General features: G+C 48.5%; 1 protein-coding gene across 8 annotated transcripts in view; it reads right to left on the bottom strand.

Moving 5' to 3' along the window:
• Positions 1 to 1,013: 1,013 nt before the first annotated feature.
• Positions 1,014 to 22,837, bottom strand: part of SLC8A1 (solute carrier family 8 member A1) — a gene marked incomplete at its 3' end in the record, with an annotated part of 103,929 nt that continues 82,105 nt past the window's right edge. Inside the window, exons 2-9 of one of the 8 annotated variants that reach the window (XM_080616653.1) lie at positions 13,844 to 13,950; positions 11,194 to 11,214; positions 10,374 to 10,391; positions 9,293 to 9,361; positions 8,334 to 8,464; positions 7,409 to 7,508; positions 3,280 to 3,555; positions 1,014 to 1,390 (exon numbers count right to left, since the gene is read on the bottom strand). In XM_080616653.1, the coding sequence (XP_080472779.1) occupies positions 1,014 to 1,390; positions 3,280 to 3,555; positions 7,409 to 7,508; positions 8,334 to 8,464; positions 9,293 to 9,361; positions 10,374 to 10,391; positions 11,194 to 11,214; positions 13,844 to 13,950 (1,099 nt within the window). Of the gene's footprint in view, positions 1,391 to 3,279; positions 3,556 to 7,408; positions 7,509 to 8,333; positions 8,465 to 9,292; positions 9,362 to 10,373; positions 10,392 to 11,193; positions 11,215 to 13,397; positions 13,502 to 13,810; positions 13,951 to 22,837 lie in introns of all 8 variants that reach the window. The other 7 variants (XM_080616654.1, XM_080616656.1, XM_080616655.1 and 4 more) reach the window with 7 other exon arrangements.

Genomic DNA, 22,837 nt, shown 5'->3' on the forward strand with positions numbered 1-22,837 from the left:
CTTCTTGTGGACCCACATGCAGAGCAATATACGGGGACAGCTTTCCCTCCTTTTATTCCCACCAAGTGGAAACAAAGAAACAAATAAAAAACCTATGGCAAACCTAAACTAACTAAAATAAATAAAACCTGGTGAAAAGAAAACACTTTTATCTGCAATGCTCAATCCACATGGCTGGAAGGACTATCCTATAGGATGCTATATACAGATAGGGTTCATTTCATTCATGCAAATGTTACAAGTACCACGACAGCATGCCCGAGGAGGCGGATGAGGCAGGAGGAATGCCCCTGCTGCTCCGCACAGCCTCGGCTTAGGACACCAGACACGAGGTTGCGGCTGCGCATCCCCGAAGCACGGAGGGCAAAGGTGAGGGGCATGTGGGGGGAAATGCTACTTGTACACACGCCAAAACAAAACAAAAAAACCCAACCCCAAATCAATGTCGAAAACGGTTTATGTTCTATCCTTAGAAAGCTCCCAGTTTCCCCTTGTCTTCAGTCCGGTCTCTCGCTTCTCTCCAACAGGGCCAGAGGGGATGTTCCCGAGTGGTGAAGGCAGGCGGATGGTGGTCGGACATCAGGACCCTCACTTTCCTCTCCTTCCCTCGCCCACTGCTCTGTTTCTTACCAGCTACTCTGGCCTTTCCCGTACTGATGCACCCCGGTTGCCTTTGCATCCATCCTCCTGGGAGGCTGGCAGGCAGGAGAGAGCGATGGGAAAGGGCTCGGTGGCTATCAGCTGCTCTTGTTGGTAGAGTTGCAGAGAGGGCCCTGCTGCTGGGCTCCTGGCTGGGGCCGCTGCCCTGGGAGGGGTCCTGCTGGCTTTGGGGTCCTGCCTAGTTCAAAGGATGCTCCAAAGCCGCTTTCCATCAGCAGGTGCGTGAACATGGCAAATCTCTTTTATTCTTTCTCTGTTCATTATACACAGCTTTATATCTATATCTATACCTATATATCGCTCTATATAGATACATATAGATATACATATATTTACTATCTCTGATTGTCCCTTTAGAAGCCCTTTATGTGGCAGTAGGCTTCCAGAGATGAGAAGAATATGTACAAGAGCCAGAGGAGGATAAAGAGTGAGGATGTGAGCAGCTTGGAAGTCCGCGGCCCGCCCAGCTCACCTCCAATCTCAGGTCTCCGCCGGTAGAGCAGCACACCCACACTGATAAAAGCAAAAATGGTGAAGAGGGTGACGGAGAAGGCCAGGGTGCCGGGTGAGACTTGGAAAGCTTGTCCGTGCGCTGCGTGGTAGATGGCTGCGATCGACCAGGCCACCCCGATGCCCAGGAAAACGTTCACGGCATTGCTCCCGGTGACATTCCCAATGGAGGCATCTGCGTATTGGTCCTGTGTCGCTGCTACTTTGCTGGCAAAGGTGTCTGCAAAGGGAAGATGGAGAGAAACCTTCAGGAAACAGCCAGGTAAGGAGGGACATCACCAGGCAGCTTGGGGACAAATGTCAATGACATCCCTTTTGGGGAATGAAGATAGTGGGTAAGGGGACAAGGTACAGCCCTATCTATAGGCACTCTCAAGGAAGGCACATCTGGCCAGAGCCAGAGTGACAGTCAGGGTCCAGAAATGCCTAGGAGGGAAATCATAATGTCCAGAAATATGTGGCTTCCTCCACTATGGCTCCAGATGCCCTACAAGCATGAGACAACACTTCCCAGTACTACACTATTTTGGCCCCTTCTCCCACATGCACTAATTTGTTGACTTGCAAAACACCTTAAAAGGTTGGAAAAGCTTTGTGGGAGCCGCAGTGGTTTGTATCTATACTTCAGGCCTCCTGAAGTCTTCTTTTTGTGTTTGCTTTAATGATGTCTCTCCAAAACCTTTTTCCTCACTAAAGTCAGTGTCTTGTGAAGACCCTGACACTTTGGTAAACAAGTGGTTGTCTTTCAACCCCTTAGGAAGAAAAACCATGCAGGTGGGTGTACGCTTGCCTGGATTCTCCACCAGCTTTAATACTGGTGGCAAAAGAGCTGTGATAAAACTCGGCTGGCCTTTTATATGGCAGATCTTGTGTCAAGTAGACCAGGACGATGCTGCTCTGCACCATAGGAAAGTGTTGATTTTACATCCAAACGCACTCTGGATCTGCAGGGGGGTGAGCAGGAGAGGGATAACCATCTGGGTTTTGTCTGGGTGAACTCTCTGAGCTGACAATGAGATGATGAATCCTTAACACATCTGCACTCCCAGATCACCTCGGCTACAGGCAGCAGAGTGTGGCTCAGAAAGAGAAAATGGAGAGGTCGGATTTCATGTTTTTAATTCTACAGAGTTTCCTTTACACTCCTCAGTGGGGCTCCAAGGTGAGATGGTGAAATGCAGCCTGGCACAAAGACCCAGTTTCATGTAACAGGAGGGGCTGGGCACCTATAAGCGCAGCAAAAGTGGCCATTGGCAGCAAAGTCAAAAGGCTGCTTTATTTTATAAAGAAGCTCCCATGGAAATGCATCTGACTGCTGAGGGAAGGAAAAGGCATTTCCCCTTGTTCTTAGCCTTGGTTACAGTGTAGTAATGGGGCCGTGGGGCAGTGCTGATGCCTCTATGGCTCTCCAGGTGCCCCCATGGGAGAAGGAGGATGAGCCAATAGTAAAGGAGGCTGGGTTGCAGCAAGTCAATGTGCATTGGGAAGACAAAGTGGCATGTAGGTATGGAACTCGTGGTTGTTTTGTCTCCCTGGTCAGTCCTCAATCTGTGTCTTCTGAGGCTGGGTGACCACTCAATTGGAGACACGTCTCCAAACATTTGTGGGGTCAGGGCCTTCTGGGGGCTTCATAATTCGCATTTTGAGCAACCTCACCTTGATCCATCTGAGCCAAAGCTGAACCTGGTCTCACACAAAGGTGTCCATGCTAGGCAGTGTGCCCTGAGTATAGCCTAGTACCTAACTCACCTGGAAGGCAAGGTTAAAGGAGCAGATTCTGAGAAAGAAAGTGCAGGACTGCCAACATAGACAGCATTTTAATGGAAAACCAATTTCCTACTCTAAAAGTGGACGTCATGGAGCCTGTCCACAGAAACAGACACCTCACAGTCTTTGCAAGGGGAGGGTCCTTGAAATAATTTCATCTTGATTCAATCCTCCTGGCCCATCTGAGAATGAAAACCAGCTTCCACATACACCTGAAATCTGTCCTCAGGGGTCCTGCACAGCACAGCCAAGGACCTCGCTGTTTCCAGCTTTCCCAACCCAGACCCAAATCCAGGCTGGATAGACATGGACCTTTACAACAAACCCTGCTGTTGGCCTTACCTGGCACTGATGTCCCCAGGGCGACAAACACGACCGCGGTGACCGAGTCCTTCAAGCCAATGGTGCAGCCAAAGTGGGATGCCAGGTCACCGATGAAAGCTGTCAGGAGGCCGATCATGAGGATGGAGACGACGAAGCAAGCCCAGCCGTTCCAGTAGTCTGTTGGGGGCACGAAGGCAAAAAGGACCTTCCAGAAGACGGTCAGAAAGTGCATCACGTAGTCAAAGCAGGAGGGCAGCTTCTCCTCCCCACATTCATCATCATCGTCGTCTTCACCTACAGAAAACCACCAGTGCCTGATGAGACTTGCCCATCCTCGGGGAGGCTGGGCAAACCTCCCATGCATTCTGCATACTCCTGCTTGTGCTGGAACCACCCCTGCTCATGGACAGGAGGTGACACTTTCCCAATGAAATCAGTGGGAGTTTTCCTGCTGCCCCCAAGGAACAAAGATGGGTTTCTAACCCACAGATGTTGGAGATTCCAAGGCAATTGCAAGTTGTGTTAAAGACATACCTTGCACTTGGGTTGGTGATTTGCCATTGCCTTTGATGCATTTTTTTCCCTCCAAGGATGTGTAACAGCAGATATCTCTGCCTGGCTGTCAGCAGAGCTTATTACCAGTGAGGAACACATACTATGCTACCTCATGAGCACACAATGTGCTGTTCATCCCCATCAGACAGCACGAGTGAGCCTGGCTCTCCTTCCCTGGAGAACACCTCTGGATGGCAGAAAAAAGTACAAAAGAGCAAGAGCACCCAGTGAAACCAGCCTTTGCTCTGCTCCACCACAGTGGATGAGAGGACAAGGTCTCATCTTGCCAGACACTGGGTTTAAGCGGATGATGGCTCTGTGCCTGGGAAAATCTGCTTCTCCCAGCAGTCACAGTACTGATGAGCCTGGCATAAGCTTTTGAATGAGACCATGCTGGCTTTATCTGCCCCACTGCTGGCCAGGGTGAACATTTCTCCTTTCACATCTTCTTTCTCAATGTGGATGTTTAATTGAATAACAAGATGTATAAAGCCTCCACAGGGAGGATAAAATGGTCTTGCTGTTTGCTGTGTACCAACACGTGGCTATCAATGAATCCCGTGTTCAAATGGTGGCTCTGTGCCATGACAACAGGGTTACTGGGGGAAGCTGCTGGTGCACATGCAGCACACAGTAGCAAGAAAAGCAAAAGGCCAAGGGATCACTCAGACCATGATCACCCTCAAAAGATTTGGTGACCTGTAAGGGGAATCAACCTGCTGTTGGTCTGGGGCAGCTCTAGCATACCTAAACCTTGCACTCTGCTAGCATCCTTGGGGTTCTCAGCAGAGATGCAGCTGCAGGAGAGAAGGTAGTGACAGAGCCAGTGGGAGCAAGAGAGGAGGGAACCCCTAATGCAGATATCTCTGTACACAGGGCATATGGCATCCCACATGAGGGCTGGGCTGAAGTTGGAAGGCATTCAAGCTGGGCCCACCAAGATGACTGGAGGCTGGAAGATGTTGCCTATGGGGAGAGGTGGAAGCAGCTGGCTTGGGGAAATAGGAGAAAAGGAGATTGGAGGGAACTAAGCAACAGCATACAGCAACTTGGAGGGCATGTGCAGAGAGGAGGAAGCAAACTCTCTTCTGTGCTGACAGAGGCAATGGCCACAAACTGCAGCTTGGATGGTAACGTCAGGAGATAACATTTTCTCCAGGAGGGTGGTGCAGCCATGGGACACATACCCTGGCTAATGGACATCATCTTCAATATTCAGTTAAATAAAGCCATGACCAACCAGGGGAAACTCATACCCAGCACCCTGTTGGGGGGAAATTTTGCACAATTTTTTTGTCTTAAAAGCACCTTTGCAGGCCAAGACCAACAGATAAGACAGAGGCAATGGGATACTTGGTGTCTCTACAATAACTTCATGGAAAATGATATGTTGCTTGGCTTGAAAGCTTCAAATTCACTATGGCAGAAACAGTAGAATCAGTGCCATGATGGTATTATTTTGGCAGATACAAATATCCTATTCCTGTGCATTGTTGTGAAGACAAGGAACAGTTTTCAGCCTGAGAAGCTTATTCTGGCCTGGCTTTTTTTCCCTCATTGCACAAAGGTTGGTACTGGCAGGGTACACTCCGCTGTGCTGTAATTTTGCAGCAGGTATTTTAATCCCCTCCCAAGCTGCATGGCAGCAGGACTGTCATGGGTATAAACCTTCATGGAAATGATAAAACAGGCTGAAAAATGAACCTGGGTGCCACTGTCATAACACTCATCCAGATCTGTCTATCATTTCCTTAAGCAGCAATAGCATCTCTCTTTCAAAGAGCTGCTCAGATCCTGTGTAGGTGACCTGAAACTCAGAGTGAGGTTGAGTGGTGGCCTAGGGGTGCATTCAGGAACAGGCTTACAAACTCCATGATATTTTTGCTCTAGAAGAAACCTTATGGTCTGTTGGGTGACAGGCTTCAGCTCAGCCCCATGGACAGCATAGGATGGTATGACCATGGTGTGGCACAATCCTGCCTGCACCAGCACTGCCTTTCCACAGACCTGACCAACATTGCCACCAGTTGATCACTGGATGGGAAATGGGGTTTTAATGTTTGTTTTCTGAGCTGGGATGTTACCTTTTGAAGTGTGACTTTCACCTGCTCTCCATGATGGGATGCAGGTAAAAATTTAAACCTTCAGCACAAAGCTTAAAGAGCTAAATCCTAGCAAAAAAAAGTAGGTCCCGATCTCTGATAAAAACTGCTGTTCCCCAAGTGCAAGGGACAGCTCATGTCTACCAAAAATGCCACATGTATTATATGTTTGTTAATCATTCTGTTAGCACTGATGATGGCAACAGGGCTTTCACTTAACTACAGTCTTTACATGTGTCACAGAGATCGGATCCAAGTAGCAGTGATTACCTTTGCTTTAATATAGGATGCAATTAAATAATTGATTCTGGCATAGATTAGTTGAGCTACAAAACCTGCAGCAAGGACTGTCTTGCGTGATATGTTCATGCTGTATCCGAAATAATGGGAGGCTCTTGGCTGGAGGCTCTAAGAATAACTCTGCTACAAGAGGAGAGATCGCATTTTGAGGAGATAGCTGCTGCACAATGTCTTGTCCTCATTTTCAGAGGTAGAGGGGTAAATGGAATAGTAGGGCCATCACTTTTAATTACTATGTGCTGGGCAGAGGTTACCCTGTACAGCAGAGCTTGAGATAGGAGGTGAGAGTGCTCCCCCATGCATTTCAATGCACAATTATTCAGATGAGCTCAAATTGCCTTCCTCAATAATTTAATTTGAGCTCATTGATTTTGCCCTAATGTGTGTGCAACCCAGGCTGGGCTGTGAGGTTGTAACATCCAGCTAGTGAATTATAGTACCTCCAGCTCTTAGAAATAGATCTGGAGGGGGCCCCTGGAGGGGGCCTCCTTTCTTTCAGATGTGGGAATACTAATCTGTGCTATACTGGGCATACTGGTAACTGTGACACTGACACCTGTGTGAACAGTACAACAGGACATTTCTGAGGGAAAAGCAATTCTCCAAGAGAGGGAAGATATGATCAGATATGATCTATAGAGCCACAAGTATCACATGCTGCTGCCATTATTGGGCTGCTGAGCCATAACCTCCAGCCTCAGCTGGCTGAAGCAGAAGGAGTTCCTGAAAGCCAGGGATCAAGGGCAAATTTTGGTCTACAGATTCGGGATTCAGTGGCTGTCTTTGGGGCTTGGCACCCTCACTACTGTGGTGAGGACAACATGGTACTATGGGGAACACCAAGGATGGGAAGCACTGCTGGTTGCACCAGTATCATTTATGCCACTTTAAATTTAAACACTGTATTTGCCTCCCAGATCTCTCCCACTGAAATGACTTTTCCCCTCTGCCGTTTGGTATCAGTCAGGGAGTTTCTCTTGCAGACGCAGTGCAGGAGGTTCCCTACACATCAGACAAGGTGCTCTCACAAAAGGCTTTACTCAGCAATCTTATTTATGCAGACTCTGTAAATAACTCAACCACCTGGTTTGCCTATGGCTGCTCCACTATGGTCTGTATTAGTGATACAGCAAAGTGGAGTCATGAGCAGGGTTGATCATAATTCACCAGGAGTTGTGGTCCAAACTCACCTGCGCTAACAGTAATAGCCTCAATAAACTGCTCCCTCCAGCTGTTTGTGCCAACCACCAGGGCCAGGTTTGTCTTCTTAATGAGCTTGTCCACTGTGTTCTGTGGATGGAGATGCAGAGGAGAGAATTAGGGACTATCGGGCTAAGAGATGCTGGGCTAAAACCCACTGGTACTACTGCTCACAGCCATAAACTTATGGGAAGAGCTTAGCAGATTTTAAGCTCGGGCCAACAGCTCCAGCAGTGAAAGCAAATGTAAATACTTGCAATTCCCCTTAGCCCTGCTCAAAAAGACCTCCTGAAACCTGCTCATGATGAGAGTTTGAACCATCTCAGTGAAGGTTTAACAACAAATGGTGCTGAAGTGCCAGGGCCTTGGGAAGAATTTTTACTGGGCTGCAGCAAAGCATTAACTGGGACTTTATCAAGGCCCATTTGAGAAGATGGGCTCTACCTAGGAGTTCCAGGCTCAGGGCTCACTCAAGACTGCCTGTAAGTAAGAGCTGGGGGTAGCACATCACTGTGAGAACAAGGTTATATTTTAAAGCTACCTGCATCATTTTGGAGCCCAGTCAGCTCTTGGGCTCACCAAATTGATGTGCTTGCATAATAATAATAACCACCACAAACAGTCTGTGAATGGGACAGAAAGTCTGGCATCATCCCCCAAGGACCATGGCTGTAGGCTAATGGACAGAGTGAGGATGCAGAGTGTATTTTAACCCACTACCATCTCACTGGAGTGACCATCACCCTTTCATCATGCCTTGACTTGACCATCTTTCAAAGCATCCCTTGGTCCTGCTCTGAGACCTTGTGATGCCAGGAGCTGCCTTGCTTTGCTGTGATTCCATAAACATGTGCTTGCCTGTGCAAACCCAAAAGGAGGGAAGGGAAGAACAGGAACAAGTGATGTGGACAGTACCTTGAACTCGTAAGATTCCTCAATGATGACTTCGAGCTTGGTGTGCTCCCCCAGGACTGGGCGCCCCATTTCTGCGATCCGACGTTCTTCCTCCTCCTTGCTGGTCAGGGGATGCTTTTCTTCGTTCTCCTCTGCAAATCAAAGAACCCATAGGTGAGCCAGGCCCAGCTGATCACTCTCTGGAGCTGGCTTCCCATCAGAGGGGAAGGTCAGGAAGCCTCCGGGTGGGATCATGAGCGACAGAGCAGCTGAGAAGGAGCAGGTCATGGAGCAATAGAGAAGGTAGTATAGGTGGGAAATGCTGGCAAGGTCTGCAGGTTCAGAAGTTCACCCTTATGGGTGGGGAATAGCTTATCACTGGTACTTGCTGTCTGTCCCATAAGGACGCTGAGTGAGGACAGATCATCACTAAGGCTGCTTTATTTTACGGGTCTGCATCAGAGCATGGACTTGATTTCTCAGCCTTTTACAACCAGAGAGAGCTGCCAGCAGCCCCAGGGCTGAGAAGGGTATGAAATCTTCGCTCTGCCTCGTTCTAAGCAGGTCTTTACCTTAGGGAGAGGGCTGGCAGCTGGAGAGCATGAAACTGCTGCAGTCATAGGGCTGGAGGAAATAGTGCTGGGCTGTATGGGTATGAGGAGCCATGCACAGGGCATGGCCTGGTCCCATGCCCTGGGAGACAAGGCAGTGGAGGAACTGCAAGAGCAGTGGAGGAGGCCAGTATCTCCACTGGCATCCATACAAGCTTTGGGGCATGGGGACCCCAGCCAGCATGGCTTTTGTCACTGTCCCTGCATAGACCCTTACTGAGTCCCCTTCCATCCCAGGGATGAGCAGAAGGACATCAGGGCTAAAAGGGCCTGGATTCAATTGAGACAGGAGTTAAGCTATCAGTAGGCAAACACCCCAGTCATTCCATGTTAGACCACCATGGCCCTCAGGCATCACACTGCAGGTACCTTGGATGGTGATCACGGTGCAAGGAAGAGGATGATCTCTAGGCTGGACCTTCCTGAAGATGGGTTTGCCTATCAAAGCGATCAGCAGGAGATCAGCAGCAGGGACCATACACCCCACGCAAGCCACTGCCATGTGGTTAGTAAACTACTCCTACTTCACACAGTGTTAATGTTGCTGCTTCTTGTTTGCAGACGGCACCAAGCCACAAGAAAGCCCTTCTGGTGATCAAAGGGACTGATCCCATGGCCAGAGCCCTGTTAGTCTGAATTATTGTTTCCAGGGCTCCTGAAGGGCTGCTCTGCAATATGTGGTACCTGGGACCTTCTCCTCCTGAAGTGCTTGGCCTAATGACAGATGCTCAGCTGGCTAATGACAAATGAGCAAACCTTGCTGCCAGGTCTCACTGGTGGTAAGAACAGGGGCTGAGTACCTGAAGCAGCCTCAAGCTGCACTAGGGGAGGTTTAGATTGGATATTAGGAAAACATTCTTCACTGAGAGGGTGATCAGGCATTGGAACAGGCTGCTCAGGGAAGTGGTGGAATCACCGTCCCTGGAAGTCTTCAAAAACTGTGTAGATAAGGCCCTTAGTGACATGGCTTAGTGGTGGACTTGACAGTGCTGGGGAGTGGTTGGACTTGGTGATCTTAAAGGTCAACCTGGTTGATTCCATCATTCTATGATCCTATGCGGTCCCACACCTCCCACAGTGCTCAGGCACTGTGAGGGCAGGCTCCTCGTGCCTTGTAGAGTCCTGTGCACGCCTCTTGTTTGGGCAGCAGGGAGGGCTGGATCAAATGGAGAAGCCCTCCCTTCTCCAAGAGATGGAGGGGGGCTACCTGTCATTGGAGGGGTGATGGCTCACCCTCCCTGAGGTGGGTTAAGTGCATGTGGCAGGCAGAGCACTCTGTGAGAGGACACTGTTAGTGTGACCGACTGCAGCACGGCACCTTCTTACCCTTCCAGAGTTTCCCTCCAGGGCAGAACAAAAGCAAAGAGGAAACCAAGAGGAAAGAGCAGGGTAAGCATATGAACATTAAGAAGAGGGTAAGGAGGGGTTGGGGGAGAGCAGAAATCCATACCTGTGATGGTGAAGCCGCCTAGATGAAACCGAAAATATGGGAGAGAGAAAGAGAAAGAGAGAGAATTAGTATTGGCACAGCAACAAGAACACCCTGCAGCCCACAGGAATATGGTCGTCCTTCCCTGACCACAATGGGGACTGTGGACATGGGGGAGCTTCTCCCTAGTGCACACCCTTGGGACAGTGGTAGGGAGATCTGAACACAGGCTTTTCAACCCACATCTGCAAGCTGCCACTGCCCAGTATCTAATATATGCTGTGGAATGGGTCAAAACAGCCTGAGCCTGCTTTGGGGCTAGGGATATTTCAGGGAATGAGGGCAGCTTTGCTTCCTTCCCTGCTGTTCTATCCTGGGGATGGCTAGCAAGGAAACTCAGGGCCTGGATGAGCTCCAAATCTCCCCAAGACTGGAGGCAAAGTTTGCACCATCTCTTCAAAAGGGGTTGGCCAACGTTCCTGTCCAGCCACAAGCATCCCTAAGTCACCAGGCAATCCTTTCTCTGCCATGTAAGAGGCAATGGGTTAATTTGCATGGTGCAGGTTTGTAATTCGGGGTGTTGGCAGGTTTATTATGACTGTAGCAACACCACCTCCCAGAAATGCTCCTTGCCACAGCGTGTTACTGCTTGTTAGCGCTAGTGACTTTGAGGCTCTGAACCAAGGAAAGATGTGGCATTAGATACCTGAGCTTACTTAAATAGTGCTGACCACCCTAAAAGAGAATGGCGTGAGCAAAGGAAAACATCAAGCAAAATCAATTCTCTTCACAAAATATGCAAACTGGAAAAATGGAAAAGAAAAAACGAATGCACGCTTACCAAGCTCATTCAACAACAGGGCTGTGAAGGAGACAGACAGAGACAAACACAGAAGAAGAAAAGTAAATGAATAATGAAATCAAAAGAGATATCCACAGAAAGACTCCAGATCCAAGGGCAGACATTTCAGACCTGTAAAGCTGCAGGATACTGTTAGTGTTGAAGGCACTAAAAATAAAGGAACAGAAATGTCTCATGGAACTATGGATTTAAAATAAAAACTATTGCAAACATGAGGTGGATATGGGATTACAAGGCACACTTCCAAAATTCATTTTCCCCCTTTGAATTGCAGGTGCAAGATCTTCCCTTGGCCTCAGAGGCAGTTCTGCCCCAGGGGAGAACACAAGTTGTCCCATGTACAGCGGCTACTGCCCTTGACCTCCTCCACCTGCCTAATGGGGAGCAATAGTTCCAGCATGTAGCTGTGCTTCTGATGTATATGACAGAAGAAAAATTCTTGGCAAGGCTTGGCTCAGGGATCTTGTTGCTCAACTTTTTAGGTCTCCAAAGAAAAAGCCTCTTCCTTAATGTACTAGTGTGTCTCTAGCCCCTGCAGTGCAGACCCCACCATGGCTACATGGCCCAAGGGCGACATTTCAGAGATGCTGTCATCTCCAGGGTGCCAAGCACATTCCTTGCTCTGCCTCACTGCCTCTTGGACAAAACCAAGCACAAAAAATGAGTTAAAAATAAATAAATAAGTGAAATCATTGCATGGCCAAAGCAGAAAACAGCAACCTTTAAAATCTTGGCTTGCCTTTGTTAGTGAGTTTGCAAAGCTGAGCTTTACTCAGATTTTCTTCCATTATCTATATGACCAGGAAGATGAAGGTCTTTCTTTCCTTTTCCTTTATTTTTAACTTCAGCTGGGACTTCCTGAGTTTGCACAACAATTATCAAACCTGGGTCCTGGAAACATGTTTCCTCCTGCCAGACTCATAAGGCTGAGCCCACACTGGCCCCCATGAAGGTGGGCAAAGCTGCAGGCACTGATTTTAGCTGTCCATGTGTCACTTTATCCTGGCAACATTGGCTATGCTCCACAGATGCCATCAGCATCATTTAATGATACGAATCCCACTCGCAGAGCTGGGCCATGTCAGTATGTCTGATTTTTTAGCCCTGCTTCTGGTAGCTGGTCACATAACCAGCAGGGAATCTGATGCGGCTGACCTAGATGGCACCTGCACTGAAGGGGAACGTGACGACACTGCCTGATGTGTTTTTAGGCTGAAATACAGTAGCAGGTCCCCACTCAGCATGGGGACCACTGGGGGCCCTTTCTGTCCTGAACAAATAATGTATTACAGCCCCATGCCTGCTGAAGGAAGAGCTTATGCCACAGAAATTAGAAAGCAGCTCCAAGGCAGACAGACCAAATGCTGCTGCCAATTTTTCACAAAGGCTTTAATGAGGGTCTGTAGTAGGGCAACTAATTATCTTAAGTAACTCTAAAATTGCTTCTTGCTCAGCCACCAATAGTGCACAGAATTAGCTGCTGCCATTAATTTTCACTTAATTTCCTAGTAGAAAAATAATGCATAGAAAACCAAGTAAACTCTGTATTTTCGGGAAGTTTTGCAGCTGGTTAAGAAATGTGCTGAAAGAGGAAATTGTTTTTATTAATCCTATGAGAAGCTATTATCCAGTGCAGAGCCATGAAACTTTATTTGAGTCTAACCTGATTTCTCCTAAACTGATTGCATCTTATGGTATTACCTGCTTGTGCCGTAATTCTTAGCTATTTTCAGATCCTAGTGCCAGTATAAAAAGGCTAGAATTACTGCTCTGGCCATGCATTTTATCTCCAGAGAAAGCTATTTTATGTTCTGATAAAAATAATGCAGCATTGCCTTTTTAATTCTCAAGACTGAAGTTTCTACTCAATTAAACGAATGTGTAGCTGAGATGTGACAGGGTTTGCTCTCAAAATGTCTCTGTTGACTTTCACTGTCCCCTGCCTGGGTGCTCTAGGGGCCATCCGAGGAGCTCATCTTGCTCCTGTGGTCCCTTGTGAGTGAGACGGAGTCCTCCCGAAACGAAAGAGGAAAGAAAACAGAGCAAAAAGTGGCCAAGCTTCAGAGGGGGGAGGGCAAAACGGCCGGGAGCCAAAGTGCGAGGAGAAAGGAGTGTGAGAGTAGGGAGACACAGAGAAAGCGGACGGCAGCGTCTCGAGAGCTGGTCTGGTTTTACTCTCACACCTTTCACTCCTCGTCGTAGCCACACCGGGTCCCCAAGCACAAGGAAGAAACTGCACTCTTTCTCATACTCCTCACGGTCAAGTACTCTAAGGGTAATGAATTTCCTGTGGGAACACAAGACAAAGGCAAACACATGATTGGCATCACACATGCATGCAGTTCACATCTGCCCGGGTGCCGTGGTGCCAGAGACGGCTGGATGGGGGAAAGCAGCTGCACATCCCTCCTGGGGCGTATGGGTAAGGGCAGGAGCATCCCCACCACCTAGCCATGGTTGGACCATGGTGGGATGGGGCACGTCTGATTTCAGGGGTGATGGGAAGTGTCCTAACTCCTGCCCTTTTCCATAGGCGTTGGGGATGTGAGCTTGGTGTTGCATGTGCCAGGTATGAGTGAGCCAGACAGGGACACACAGGCTGGGCTCAGCCCCGGAACACGTCCCCCACCTTTCTTCTCACTCATCTCCACCAGCCGGGGCTCCCCGATCTCTAGGTAGAAGGTCTTGTTTTTCTCATACTCCTCATCATCTATCACCTTGATTGATATCGTTTTGCTGGAACAGAAAAGAAGAAATAGAGATTCAAGAGTAAGGGGGTAAAAGGGAAGAGGGGAGACAGGGAGGAGGGTAGAAATGGCAGGAGAAGGGGGCTGCAGACAGAAAATGCTGGGTTTGGTAGCACAGGCTGGAAGGGGCAACAGCTGAAAGCGAAGGGCAGGAGCTGATGGGCCGAGCTTGCTTCAGGATGAGCATAGATCACAGGATCAAAGCACCAGCAGCTCACAGGGTTCCATCCTCCCCGGCATGGCCAGGGACCATGACTGGATATGACACAGCCTGGACCAGCCTCCTCCAGAAGTGCCTTAGCCCGGGGGCAGCAAGACACGGTCCTTTCCAAACACCCAGGGTACAGAACAGTTTGCACACATTGTGTGGGCTCCTGGGGGCACGAGCACTGGGAACCAGCACAGGTCAAGCCTCTGAAAGCACAATTCACTGCTTAAACCAACCCCTGCGCACACAAAAGGCTCTGTCTCATCAGGAGTAGCAGATCTATGCACAACATCATGATGACCTGATCAGTTTGGGCTTTGGAGGCTCCAATTTACAAGCTTGAAAGGAATGCTGGAGTTTGGACTTTTTCTGTGCAGGGAACATATGGGAAAGACGGCCTTTCTGGTTAGGATAGGCTGAAGGAAAGCTTTACTGATAGTGAGATTGCACTTCTTCATTTTTCTTTGCAGGCAGCACATCCTTCCCCAAGCCTCAAAGGCTTGGTGCTTTCCTGTTAGAGAGTATTGAAGCAAGTCTCTCTTCTCACATGGCCAGGGCTGCTGAACTTGCCCCTGCATCATCAGCAGGGCAGGTCTATTGGCAGAGCCCCTGCTCAGAGCACAGCCACGAAGCATGCACCATGAAGGGTGAAAGCCTCGCAGCAGGCTGTGACCATCAGCAGAGAGATTTGCTCCTTGGGGCACCCCATAGAGTGAAAATTGCTTTACCAGGGGAAAAAAATAGCACAGAAGTTGTTTTCCAGCTCTTTTCAGGGACTCATGTTAAGTGATCCAGAAACTCAGTTGAAAGCTGCTTGCCAGAAGGTGACTAAACCTGAAGTACAAGAGGGAACCGGGTAGGAAGGAACACTACTCTGATCTTTCCTACAGGACAAAGCCCTCACAAAGACATGATAGAGGACAGAAATCCAGCATCCCCTGCTCCCACCTGGAGCTCCCTGTTCACTGTTCACATGGGACAAGACCTCCTGCTGGCTCTGACCTTGTCCCAGACAAGGAATAAGAAGGCAATACCAACAAGAAACCAAAAGGCAATGGAGTGACTTGTCTGCAGCCCTCTGCTTGCAGGTAACCTCCTGGCTGGGTCTGCTTCTCCACTGGTCTTGTTGGTGCTGTCCTCCTGTGAATGCTCTTAAACAAAAGTCCCAGTCACTCTCCCTCTGCCCAAGCTTGTCCCATGCTTCAGAGAAAAGCCTCTTGTCCCATCCCTGGCTCCTCTGCGCTTTCCATGGGCAGCCAGCACAAGCCAGAGTAGCCCTGAGGCTGATCTAATATATGATCAAGGAGGTTCCTAGCAGGTCCCAGCACTGAAACCCCATAAACATGGAAGAAAGCCACACTCTAGGGGAGTGAAATTCAGGCCATGCTGCCGTAATTTCTGGCTTTCTCTCTTCCTTGCACATCTGTACTGCCACCCAGAGCCCCTCTGCTAAGCTGACAAGTATTTGGCAGCAGAGTTGACACTTTATTCAGAGCAAACACCGCCAAGCACTCTGAGGAACAACCAGGATGATTTCTTGTGCTGTTTGCTATGAGTCAGAAGTGCATTAAGTTTGCCCTTCATGCTTATAATGAAACCATTTACTCAAGAGCAAGCGATGGCTATGAAAATTGTTACGGTGCAGCACGGCTTGGTGTAATTGTATTTTATAATGAATATCTGTAATAATTTGTTCTGTTTATAATTATTTCTGCAATAAGTTTGTACATAGGAAAAAATGGTTACCAAGCACACAGCTGATCTTGCTTTGCATTGACGAGTTAAGGGAAATTATTGTGCATTAAAAAGCTAATGAACGATGCAAAAATGCTCTCAGCAACGCTCTCGAGGAGGACCTGACAGAATTAACGAAATGGCACAATTTCAAAAGCATTACTAACAAAATCAATAATTTTCTTGACAACTCCCATTAAAATGTACACTGCACCCTGCCCCCATGTATGAAAAAAGGCCTTTCTCAGGAAAATTAATTAAAAAAGCTGCCTTCATCAATTCTGAGGGCAGCGAAGGTACCAAGATGTAAACTTCCTATGGGCATCCTCTGCCTTGCAGCGTGCGGCATCCCCCAAAGCCCCACAAAATAATTCTCACCAATTAAAAACCCTGTTGCTAATGCTTAGACACAACATCAATAGGGCTCCCTTGAATAATATGGCCTCAGGGCCTTAAATGCCACTGCCAGAGGGTGCTGCTATTCTGTAGTTTTCGAAGTGATCTTTGTAGGGTGCGAGCAAGTGCTCTTTGTTGGGTAGATACGTGCATGGCTGCTATTCCTGCTGTAGAAGGTTGCTGGGAAAAAGGGTGGGAAGAACAAATGCTAAATCTGCTGTCTAAGTGAATCTCCAATGGGTGAGAATTGCTGAGGTCAGTTTGCCCCTGGGATGAGATTGCAATCCCAGAGAAAAGGATTTCCTCCTGATAGTGTCTGAGATCACATCTGTTTGAGAAATAGCAAATTATGTGAAAATAACACAGAGCATGCCTGATCTCCACGGCACTGCCTTTTGCCTGCTGCAAAGCCTCTCTGCAGCCATGCATGTGGCAGCGTGGCAGAGTTTGATCAGTGGGGAAGGAGGAAGATGAGGCAGCTCCACACTGTATCCTGCATTAGAGCAAGGACTGTTCTCCATGGTAATTTAGGATGTGCACCGGTTGCACTGATGACACCCTGCTCTTGCGAGACCCTCTGACATGGTCTCTGCTTCTCACTCCTCTCCCAGGCAGAGATTTGCCATAAGGCTGTAATAATGTAAGCAGCATTGAGCTAACATGGGGCTGTGTCCATAGCCTGTCATTTGCAGCCGTTGTTCCCGGTGGCCTTGCTTAGTCCTGTACTCCTGCTGCATTCACAGTATCACACAGTATCACAGTATGTTAGAGATTGGAAGGGACCTCAAAAGATCATCTAGTCCAATCCCCCTGCCAGAGCAGGAACACCTAGATAAGATTACACAGGAATGTGTCCAGGCAGGTTTTGAATGTCTCCAGAGAAGGAGACTCCACAACCTCCCTGGGCAGCCTGTTCCAGTGTTCCGTCACCCTCACTGAGAAGAAGTTTCTTCTCAAGTTTAAGTGGAACCTCTTGTGTTCCAGTTTATACCCATTACCCCTTGTCCTATCATTGTTTGCCACTGAGAAGAGCCTGGCTCCATCCTCATGACACTCCCCCTTTATATATTTATATACACTAATAAGGTCACCCCTCAGTCTCCTCCAAACTAGAGAGACCCAGCTCCCTCAGCCTTTCCTCATAAGGGAGATGCTCCACTCCCTTAATCATCTTAGTTGCCCTGCGCTGGACTCTCTCCAGCAGGTCCCTGTCCTTCTTGAACTGAGGGGCCCAGAACTGGACACAATATTCCAGATGCGGTCTCACCAGGGCAGAGTAGAGGGGAAGGAGGACCTCTCTCGACCTACTGACCACCCCCCTTCTAATACACCCCAGGATGCCATTGGCCTTCTTGGCCACAAGGGCACAGTGTTGGCTCATGGTCATCCTGCTGTCCACTAGGACCCCCAGGTCCCTCTCCCCTACACTACTCTCTAACAGGTCGTTCCCCAACCTATACTGGAACCTGGGGTTGTTCCTGCCCAGATGCAGGACTCTACACTTTCCCTTGTTATATTTCATCAAGTTTCTCCCTGCCCAACTCTCCAGCCTGTCCAGGTCCCTCTGGATGGCAGCACAGCCTTCTGGCGTGTCAGCCACTCCTCCCAGCTTAGTCTCATCAGCAAACTTGCTGACAGTACACTCAATTACCTCATCTAAATCATTGATGAATATATTAAATAATACTGGTCCCAGTACTGACCCTTGAGGCACTCCACTAGATACAGGTGTCCAGTTTTGCAAGCCTACTGCCTGCAGTCTTCTTTTCCAGAGGTACATAGAACCATAGAATTATTTCAGTTGGAAGGGACCTTAAGGCTCATTCAGTTCCAACCCCCGGCGCAGGCAGGGACACCTTCCACTAGACCAGGTTGCTCCAAGCCCTGTCCAACCTGGCCTTGAACACTGCCAGGGATGGAGCAGCCCCAGCTTCTCTGGACAACCTGTGCCAGGGCTTCACCACCCTCACAGAGAACTTCTCCCTAAGATCTCATCTCAATCTCCCCTCTATTGGTTTACAGCCATTCTCCCTTGTCCTGTCCCTACAGGCCCTTGTCAAAAGCCCCTCTCTGGCTTTCTTGTAGCCCATTTAGGCACTGGGAGTTGCTGTGCAAGGCTGATTTTCCTGCATTAGAATACATGGTGTGGATGAATCAGACCAGGAGTGCCTCTCAGAGCCAGGACAGCTTGCTGAGGCTCATGGTGTGATGTGGGCTGCAGCTCTGACTGCAGCAGCTGAGATGTCTGCTCCTTGGCTTCCCTGGCTGGACACAGTGGGATGAAGTATGCCAATACCTGAAACCCCAACAGTGCAAGTACGTGCTGAAAGGTGCATTTAAAATCTCTTTCTCCTGTGGCTCAGGGACTCTTTCAGCACAACAAAAGGGACTGTATAGCACCCTGAAAAACCCACTGCTGAGTCAGTGCAGGGACAGAAACCAGGAGTCCCAAATCCGTGAGACAGAGGGAAAAAAGCAGAATATTAAAGCAGAAGATTAAAGCAGCTTCTAAACCATTGAATATTTTCTTCTCCTCATGTAAATCTGAGGTCAATCTAGGTGGCGTTTCCAAGCTGTTCCTCAAGTTTCCCCAGAGATCTAGAATCAGCTTTGATTTGAGAATGAAAGTGGTGTTTCTGTCATAATCTAACATCTCCAGGAACTTGGGAGTTTAAGCCAGACACTCAGGATCCCATGAGTGTGCAACACCACAGCCCTTGAAAAAGCTGAAATTCTTTTCCTGCCTTGTCCCTTGGTCACATTGCAGGTGAGAAAGAACAATTCCTGGAGCATCTCTCCAACAAATTTAGGTGCAGGGGGCTAGAGGTCCTCCTGTTGACCCAGGCTGTGTGTTGGCCTAAACCACTAGGCTTGGCACATCTCCTGCCTTCCTCCCTGCTCACTGCAGTAAGCCCCAGTGACACCATGGACCAAATTTGCAGCAAAACACTGCTGCTGCTGGGGTTCTTCCATTGGTGCTGGGTCCATTTCACCTGAGCTAAAGAGCCCTGCTCTGGCATGAAGGCTGAAGGCGTTCATGGCGCATCCAACTGTCTGCATTTCTGTACTGGAGATTGCTCTTCCCTGAGCCTTCAGCCAAGGCAATTGTTGAAGGAATGAGTTTCATCTCATTTCCATGCACGGGAAATCAAAGAATAAAACAAATCTTGCAGATTGCAGCTCCAGCTCTTCTCCTCTTGCTGACACCCAGCACCAAAAAAAGAAGGATGGTGTCTTCGTGAACATTGCATACAAATCTTTGACATTTTTCCAAGTCCTGTACTCTCCATCAGGATTTAGTTTTCATTTCAAACCATGCTATTTCATTTGAACTGTAAAGGTGTTTTAACACAGCATTCCCACATAACCCTTAGTTACAACAGCCCACAGAAAAGTCCTCCTGGCTGATGATGCTGATGCACCAAGGGAAGAACTGCTACACCCTATTGGATCCAATGGCCATCCAGCACAGCCTCTTCTTCTGCCTGCCATGAGCACCTTGGAGTAGGAGAATATAAGAGCAGGATGGGCATATATACAGTATTTCCAACTGATGCTCTCCCAACTCCCAGATTTTCCTAGCCAGATCAGGTTTCTGTGTATTTAGCTATGCTTTCCAGATTTCTCCCATTTCCCTTTGAGCTTGGCTAAGCTTTTGGCATTTATGGTATGTATCTCATATGCTAGGGAGAGAGATGTGGTTGATAATTCCAGCTCAGTGTCATGGACAGCAAGTAGATGCTCTGGGGAAGTGATCTGTACTTTGCACGCCAGCCCACCTGTGATTTTTGGGCACATCTCTGGAAAGCGCCAGATCTCAAGGAGCAGAGATGTCTCAGCTCCAGCACTCACTTCCTACTGCTGCTTAGATTCATCATGGTGAACGGTGCTTTTCATTGCTGCATAATGTATCTCTTAGCTCTCTTTCAGAACTGTAGTAATGCCTTTTTAACACTACTTTCTTCTTTTTTTTTTTTAATTATTGAGAGAATGAGGCCATCTACCTTCATTCTTGGAGATGTTTAAAGCTTGCCTGAGCAACTTGCTCTAGCTTTGGTGCTGGGCCTCTGACAAGAGGTTGGACTCAGAGACTATCTAATCCAGAGACCTTCCAATCTGGTTATCTTGCCCACTTCAACCCTGCAGTGCACCTAGATCAGAGATCTAGCAGCTAAGAAAGCAGCATTGTCCCTAGATCATCCACAAGCTGAAGCTAGAATAGATAAGAAGTACTGCACATAGCCAGTAATGGTGTCTCCAGTGGGCCAGGAAAATGTTCATCTTTAAACACACAGACAACAAGTAACTAAATGGCTAGTGAGAACATGGCATGCTGTCACTTAGACAGACACTTATTCCTGAATCAACAGAGGGAACAATGTACTTATGGAGCTTGTCACCCATCCAGCTTTCACTGATCACCCTGATCAGTGATCACTGATCACACTATTACTCATATAGGAGACCTATATGAGTACCTTGGAAGACTTTCAACTGCAGAGTCATAATTACAACATTGAGGGTAGGCAGGCAGGGGTGGATCCTGTTGTCTAAGCTTGGTGCTACCATCTCTGACCCCCCAACAGCCAAATATTTCCCACCCAGAAGCTCAGTGGTCACAGCGAGAATGTACCGCTGTGACTGAGGGATGCCCATTCTGGAGGTGATATTTAAGTGCCACAACCAGTGGTGCTGCCCATTCCAGAGTGTGCTCTCAGACTGCTGCAGAAAGCTGCCACATTGATTTCTCATACATCTGCTTTCCAGCCAGCCAATTAATTAGCTGAAGTTAAAGCTTGCCATGAGGGACGGGCAAGTGGCTCGGGAGACTCCTTTCCTCGTGCAGCTCGTGTGAGTGTGTAAAGGGCTGTACAGCAGTGCCTATGCAGAAGGGCAAGCAGGATTCTCTATGGGATATGGTGCTGCAGGCAAGAAAGTTCCAATCATTCCCCTCACTGCAAGAGATATTGAGATGCTGGAGCAGGTCCAGAGAAGGGCAATGGAAGTCGTGAAGGGCCTGGAGCACAAGCGTGATGAGGAACAGCTGAGGGAACTGGGGGTGTTGAGTCTGGATGAGGCTCAGGGGGACCTTATCACTCTCTACAAACTACCTGCATGGAGTATGAAGTGAGGTGGGGGTTGGTCTCTTATCCCAAGTAACAAGTGATAAGAGAAGAGGAAATGGCCTCAAGATGCACCAGGGGAGGTTTAGATTGGATATTAGGAATAATTTCTTCACAGAAAGAGCGATGAGGCATTGGAACAGGCTGCCCAGGGCAGTGGTGAAATCACCGCCCCTGGAAGTGTTCACAAACCATGTAGATGAGGCCCTCAGTGACATGGGTTAGTGGTGGACCTGGCAGTCTTGGGGTAACAGTTGGACTTGATGATCTTACAGGTCTTTTCCAACCTAGTTGATTCTATGATTCTGTGTTCATCATTAGGGCTGGGCACCACCAGAGCCAGCAGCCAGGGCCATGCAAATTGTCCATGGCATGATCAAGGATCCTGAACCAGACTCCAGGGCATGGTGGGAGTCAACCACCAACAGCAAGGCAGCTGTTTATCTCCTTATACCTACCTTTACTACGTTTTGCTCTTCATCTCCCTGGGTGTCCTTATATCTGCTTGGTGAGCCTTCCTGGAAGCTGCCGGAGCTCGAGGCCCTGTCTGTGCTGCTACAGATGCAATAAAACCTAGCTGTTCCCATGTTTGTCCCTGCAGCTGATAACTCTTCTGACTAGGGCACCAGGGAGTGCTTTTGTGCACTAATCAGCTTTATTTCTCAAACTTCTGACAGCTACTTGAGAAGGGAAGTTGTCTTGTTGCTGGGAGCAAAAAGGAGCAGATCAGGCTTTTATTTCAGCAGTTGACAACAAAATTGCACCTGATGGTGAGGAGGTGACAGCCTCACATGCAGAGAGACACCCAGGTCTGTGGTGGAGGCATTCATCCCCGTGCAGGGTATCTGTGCCTGGCAGGGAACACATGAGAGGGCAACGCGATGCCTGTTCAGCCAGCACAAGGATGCACCTTTCTGAGAGACAGAAGATGCACAGAAATAGACCAGATTATGCAAACAGCCTTGTGTCACACATGATTTTAACTGTTATCCAGTGGTCTCTGACAGAAGAGGGCTCACAAGGGTTTCTGTCCTTGCTGATGGTATCCCATAAATCATGTTTACGGGGTCCTTGAGTGATTCAAGCCTTGCTGAATGAAAGGTCTGTACTTCATGAAAACTGTGCCTGCAGCGTGCTGCAAACATGGCATGGAGGGCAAAGGAAAACCTGCCTGAAGCTAAGCCTGGCATATGCATTGGGAACTGTGGATGTGAGCTGATCTGATGTGGCAGCTTGGTTTGCTGGTCCAGCAGCCCAAGTCTGCACAGTCCAGTGCCTGCCAACCCCATGATCAAGCACACCAGTCTGGGTACTGTGAACAGAAGAAAGGAGAATGGGTCCCCCTATCCTCCCCCCATCTCTGGAGCCAAAATTAATCTGGCTGCTCTTGTTTTCTTGTTGCTCTCCACCTCTTT

The sequence above is a fragment of the Psittacula echo genome, assembly GCF_963264785.1.
Source record: "Psittacula echo genome assembly, chromosome: 4".
In the NCBI taxonomy this organism is placed as follows: domain Eukaryota; kingdom Metazoa; phylum Chordata; class Aves; order Psittaciformes; family Psittacidae; genus Psittacula; species Psittacula echo.